This window comes from Acanthisitta chloris, unplaced genomic scaffold, assembly GCF_000695815.1.
Source record: "Acanthisitta chloris isolate BGI_N310 unplaced genomic scaffold, ASM69581v1 scaffold8119, whole genome shotgun sequence".
NCBI classification, from domain to species: Eukaryota; Metazoa; Chordata; class Aves; order Passeriformes; family Acanthisittidae; genus Acanthisitta; species Acanthisitta chloris.
The window spans coordinates 5,655-11,424 of record NW_008690821.1 but is presented as its reverse complement, the minus strand read 5'-3'; the positions used below and the strand labels follow the sequence as shown (position 1 = coordinate 11,424).

Sequence of the window (5,770 nt, the reverse complement as noted above, 5' to 3'; positions counted from 1 at the left end):
AGAGTAGAGGGGAAGAATCACCTCTCTTGACCTGCTGCCCACACTCCTGTGGATGCAGCCCAGGATTCCATTGGCTTTCTGGGCTGAGCTCACACTGCAGCTCATGGTGAGCATCTCATCATGTCTGTGGAACTGCTTTTGGTAATGAGTTTATAATCATCTGGGGTTTATAATCTATGCATATAACAGTGCAGCACAGTGTAAGAGTTGTGAGCCTCCCTGCTTAGCCAGCACTGTATATCTCCCAAGACTTGATCCTATGAAATTTTCATTATTTCAAATAATCTCAAGTTTCAGCATTTCAAATAAACACTCCAACAGGACCATTCCAACCCTAATGAGCTGATGGTATGCTAATTTGATTTGCTAATTTGATTGAAGTAATAACTGTTTTCTCATTTTATGCTATTATTTCTAATTCCTTATCCTATTTCAAAAGAAAATAAATTCAAAACTAAACTGATGTTCCTTTGATTTGATCATAGGTTCAACTGCTTTGCCACTGACAGATGACTTGGTGTTGAGTTCTTCAGAGGAATACTGGGGGTTTTAGCAGTCAAGGAGACAAAGTCCATGCAAGTCAATGGAAACAATACCTCGATTTTAGTGGGACTTCAAGATTATGGTGGGAAATGTGGACATTACTAGTGAAAATGAGTTTGAACGTGCTGAACTACACTAATGTACAGAAGTTAAACTTCACTCTGTTCTTCTTTTCACATTTGGAAGCCCATAAATTTACCACGTAATGCTGAAGTAGCAGCATGTATCCTAGCAGTGTAGACCTTTTTTTGTTACTCTTAAGAAGAAATTCAGTAGACCATTGTGTGAAGAGCTTGTTCAGAAGCTCATTGGATCTGATGAAAAGTGTACTTTGTTCACTTTGGAAAGTGAACATCAGCCATGAGACCAGAGTGATTATCAGAGGCAGAGCACAGACTGACTGACAAGGTGAGATAGCCCTGTGGGTTCAAATTAGCCTCTAGTGGCTTGGCATTTGGAATGCATTCTGCTGTGCTACAAGTGAAAAACACATTATGTAATAAAGGTCTGCAAAATTTCTGTCTGTGCTCTTCGGTGCACGGCTGCATTTTGAAAGGATGATATTTCATGGCACTGTGCAGAGACTGAAAGTCATCTGAATGTGAAAAACCTTTCTAAGGTTCTGTATCCTCTCAAACCTTTTCAGTCTTGATGTGACATTTATTGTGCACGATGGTCCAGTACATCAAAGCTCTTTTGCATGGATTAAGCATGGATCCAAGTGCTTTGCCAGACTCATCTCAGGAAATATCTTTTTGATCTTGGAACAGACAGAAAAGTTTCTTCATCAAGGAGCACAGACCCAGTGTCCTGATGACATAGCAGTAGGAATCCTACACATATGATTCATGTAAACCTGTACAGAACAGTTTGATTTGCTTCAGCCAATGAGCTGGTGTGTCACAGGTGAGTAACATGAAATTTGTTGGGAACATGAGTTTATTTCATGTCTACGAAAACATGAACAGGTTTCTGGGAAGCACAAAAGTACAGGCAGATCTCTGACCTAAAAGGACACTGCATGGCAGCACTTTGAAGCCACTGTTCTTTTTTCTGTTAGCTCAAGTGCCCAATATATAGCATCTATGTTTTATTTGACTCTAATATTGCAGAGTATAGGTGCAATGTAATCTTGCCTTTTCACCTGGGCTTTGTATAACGATGCATTGTGTGCTAGTACGTACTTCATTCTAAAATGAAACCATTGAGTTGCTCTTTATTTTTATTTTGTCATTTTCCTACAGGAAATTTTTACCAAGGCAAAATGATACACTAGAACATGGCAGGAGGAGGGGAAAAAAACAAAATGATACACTAGAACATGGCAGGAGAAGGGGAAAAAAACCAAATGAAAGCAAAAAAAAAAAAAAAAAAGTCCAATAAACAAACAAACCAGAGGGCAAAATGCTGTCGACCATTTCTCAGGTTAATGCAAATAATGCTCCTAAGCTTCAGCTCATTTGGATCTTTTGTTTAGAGTTCAGTCTGAATCTGCACTACAACAAAATAAAAATGCATTCTTCAAGATTGGTTTGTTTCCTCTGGTGAAGGTAACTTGTCAAGTGCTCCCACCTCTGCAAAAAAATAGGAAAGAAAAAGAGAGAGAATCAACACCTATGCAAGTTATTTGTATTAACAGTTAAGTAATGAAATCCAGTTTGGGCAGTATAAATTTTGAATATCTTTTTCTTCTCTCAACTATAAGAAGCAAATATTTTTTCATAAAATAGTGGCTTTTTTTCCTTTAGATGTTAATAATAACTTCCTGCTGTAATTCCAACATTTTAGAAGGAGAAGTGACAGAACAGCAAATAAATTACAACAGCTTTATTATGTCAATTGGTATTGCTGGATCCCAGCATCTCAAAAGGGCTAATATTATCCAGTTCTGGCTGCCACCCTACAGGCTGCTCCATATGGGAAGCTTTTAAAGCTGGAGAGAACACTTTTCAAAGCTGAAGGAAAATGTGCAATTACCACTAAGATACTTCTTAGAGGATAAATATTGCTTGGATCTTGCAGATCAAAACATATGTCTAAACTGCAAAACTGAATCCCATGAGTGGGAGATTCACCTTCCTTCCCCCACCAAAGGAACATATCTAAACCAATATTTTCCATGTAGTATAGTTTCATTTGAGCAAAATTGTTAAAGCATCTCTGCCATTAAAAATATATTTCTCACCTGCTATCTGCAGTTCTCACTTTGTGTAAGAGTTTGGACTCAGTCTTGCCAATAAATATTGTTAAGGGATAATGGGTGATAACATTCTGTGTTATATACCTGGGAACACAGGAACTATCTCAGGGGGAAAAAAACCTGTTTATATGATCTGGAGATTCCTTTTTTTTTCTGATAAGGACAGATAATGTCATCATCTTGTCTGAACAAAAATGGCTGTTTGTCATCATGATCTTAAACAGAGAACCTTCGACAGATAATGTCATCATCTTGTCTGAATAAAAATGGCTGATTGTCATCACTATCTTAAACAGAGAACCTTTTGTGCTCATTTGTTTCAGGGAAGAAGTGATTTGTATTTCTGCGAGATGCATTTTATTTCCTTGTCCAATTTAGCAGCTCGTGGCCTACTGATAGAGTTCATGCTTAAGCTTAATTTGTTTCACACCCTTGCTGTCATGTCCAAGTATTGGTTTTACTTCCTAGGCTCTCACAGCAGGGTAAAGGAGTCCTTTTCTGTTTACGTAAGCATCCTAATAAAAAGCTGATGATTAAGTCTTTCCTTTAACTCATGTTGCAAACTCTGAGAGGTTCTTAAGAAGAGTCCCAACCCCTCCTATCATGGGCTGGGACACCTCCCCACTAGACCAGGTTGCTCAAGGTTTCATCCAACCTGGTTTTGAACACTGCCAGGGCTGGGGCATCCCCTACCTCCCTGGGCAACCTGTTCCAGTATCTTACCACCCTCACAGGGAAAACCCTTTTCCTAATATCTAACCTAAATTTCCCCTCCTTCAACTTGAACCAGTTAACCCTTGTCCTATCACTGCAACCTCTCAAGTCCAACCTATGACCACCAAGTGCCATGTCTAGTCTTCCATTAAAAGAAACAGCTCTTTATTCACAGTGGCACAACAAACAAACTGGTGTGTCCACAGGACAAACAAATGTTAATAATCCAATTTAAACACATATTTGAATTATTTCAGGCCCTTAGTACCAACTATAAAAATTTTTTATTTCAAATGCAAATTTGATTCAATTAGGTTAAAATTTTCAGCAATGAGGATTATTTTGCTTGAGTGGATACAAATGGTTTAGAAAATGATGCCATAGTGATCTAGAATTTTGTCTCCTAGATACACAGAAAAAAAGAACAAATCTCTTGAAATTCTCTTCTAATAGTGACATTAAAATACAGATGTAACACACAGTTCCACAACATAAACTTGCCACAAAATTGCTCATAATTTGTTGTATACAAAAGGTAAGATTAAAGAAGTTAGTGATTGATTGAATTCTTTGCTTTCTGAGACAGAAAAATCCTCAGAAATTTGGAGAATAACTTTTTTCTTCCTGTTGTTTCCTTTGCAACTGTACATTATGCTTTTGGACATTTTGTAAACAGTTTAGAATGGCTGAGGAGGTTCTTAAGAGCTAAAAATTCTATTTGCTTATAAAAAAAAGTCAATCTAATGACAGCTCAGAAGGAGCCAGATTTCTTCAGTGAATTCTACAATAAACTTACCATTCTTACAGAATCAGCCACAAGCTCAACGTTACAATTCTTGTCACAATTTTGAGACTCCACAGGGTTTTTACTAGCAGCATTTTGAGCTGTTTGACAACATTCAGCTTAGTGTTGTTGCAATTTTACGATGCAACTTTATTGGAGAACACATGAAAAAGGGATAAGTATTTCTTTCGTTACTCACAGGTGTCTCACGATTTTAACCAACTGTTCTTGGCATTAAGCTAAAATCTTATTGAAGTTGTTATTGAATTGTTTTATAGTAACTCCCACATAATCAGTCAGTAATTAGTTTGTTCTCAGCTCTTCTGAAAGCTGGCTCCATACAGTTTTTAGCAGTGGGTGTTATTCTCATAGTGCCCAGAGTAACTGGGTGGAATTCGAGCTCCTACGTCAGATACTCGTTGACCTGCAGTTGTGTGTGCATCCCCAGAGGTGATGTGCAAAGTCTTGCACACTCAAACCTGTAGCAGATGTGTACATTCAAGGACAGTCTTGTCTCCTCAGTGAATTTCACAGCACAAACTGTGAAAGATTAAAAGGTATTCACTAACCTTTCAGATGCAAGTAAGTCAAAAATTCAAGTACTGTGCGCACGATGTTTTCGTCAGCCAGTGGTCTCCCAAGATTCCCTACAAAACAAGGTGATTATTACATACTGTTAACACAGTATAAAGATACATTGTATGTGACATCATGGATAAGTTTGTGAGTACTCCAAAAAAAACAAAAAGGCAATCTGAAATGCCTCTCTCCTTGAAATCCTTAATGGAAAAACTCATTTCATGGAAGAGCAAAGTCCTTTTAAGGTTGGTAACTGCAGTTCTCAGAATCAAAATTGCCCAGTTTTGTATGCTGCAGATTAGCTGCTTTGACACTTTAATTGTCATGGTCATTAAGCCTTTTGAGTGCTGTTGCAGAAGAGAATTATCCTCTGTTCTCAACTGTCTCGCTCATGTCCACGAACCTGAGACTGAAGGGATGGGTTAAATTTAGCCAACGAATTCGTTGGTTTTACAAAACAGTTAAGAGTTCTTCACATTGCCTGACTTTGGTCCAAATAAGACTCTCAAGTGATACAGAAGTGTTTTGTAGCCCAAAACTAGGCCTGGCCATTTCTCTAAAAGCTCAGACAGGTATATTTTTATATAGGTATCTAATCCAATATACTCTTCTTTGATCTTGTGAGAATAGGCCTTTTGATGCTTTTTTAATGACCTAATGGATCCCTGGGAGCTCCTTACTGCACTTTGGGAGGGTGAGAAGGATGAGAACTGTATCTGTTAATGGGGGGGGATAAAAGTGAGCCTGGCCATTTCTCTAAAAGCTCAGACAGGTATATTTTTATATAGGTATCTAATCCAATATACTCTTCTTTGATCTTGTGAGAATAGGCCTTTTGATGCTTTTTTAATGACCTAATGGATCCCTGGGAGCTCCTTACTGCACTTTGGGAGGGTGAGAAGGATGAGAACTGTATCTGTTAATGGGGGGGGATAAAAGTGAGAACATCT

At 38.1% G+C, this 5,770-nt stretch overlaps 1 protein-coding gene across 2 annotated transcripts in view; it reads right to left on the bottom strand.

Moving 5' to 3' along the window:
* Positions 1 to 1,992: 1,992 nt before the first annotated feature.
* The window catches only part of GAL (galanin/GMAP prepropeptide), an 8,908-nt gene continuing 5,130 nt past the window's right edge, over positions 1,993 to 5,770 (bottom strand). For both annotated transcript variants that reach the window (XM_009081976.1, XM_009081977.1), the window contains 2 exons: positions 4,811 to 4,888; positions 1,993 to 2,117 (listed from right to left, as the gene is read on the bottom strand). In XM_009081976.1, the coding sequence (XP_009080224.1) occupies positions 2,065 to 2,117; positions 4,811 to 4,888 (131 nt within the window). In that variant the 3' untranslated portion in view covers positions 1,993 to 2,064. The remainder of the gene's footprint in view (positions 2,118 to 4,810; positions 4,889 to 5,770) is intronic.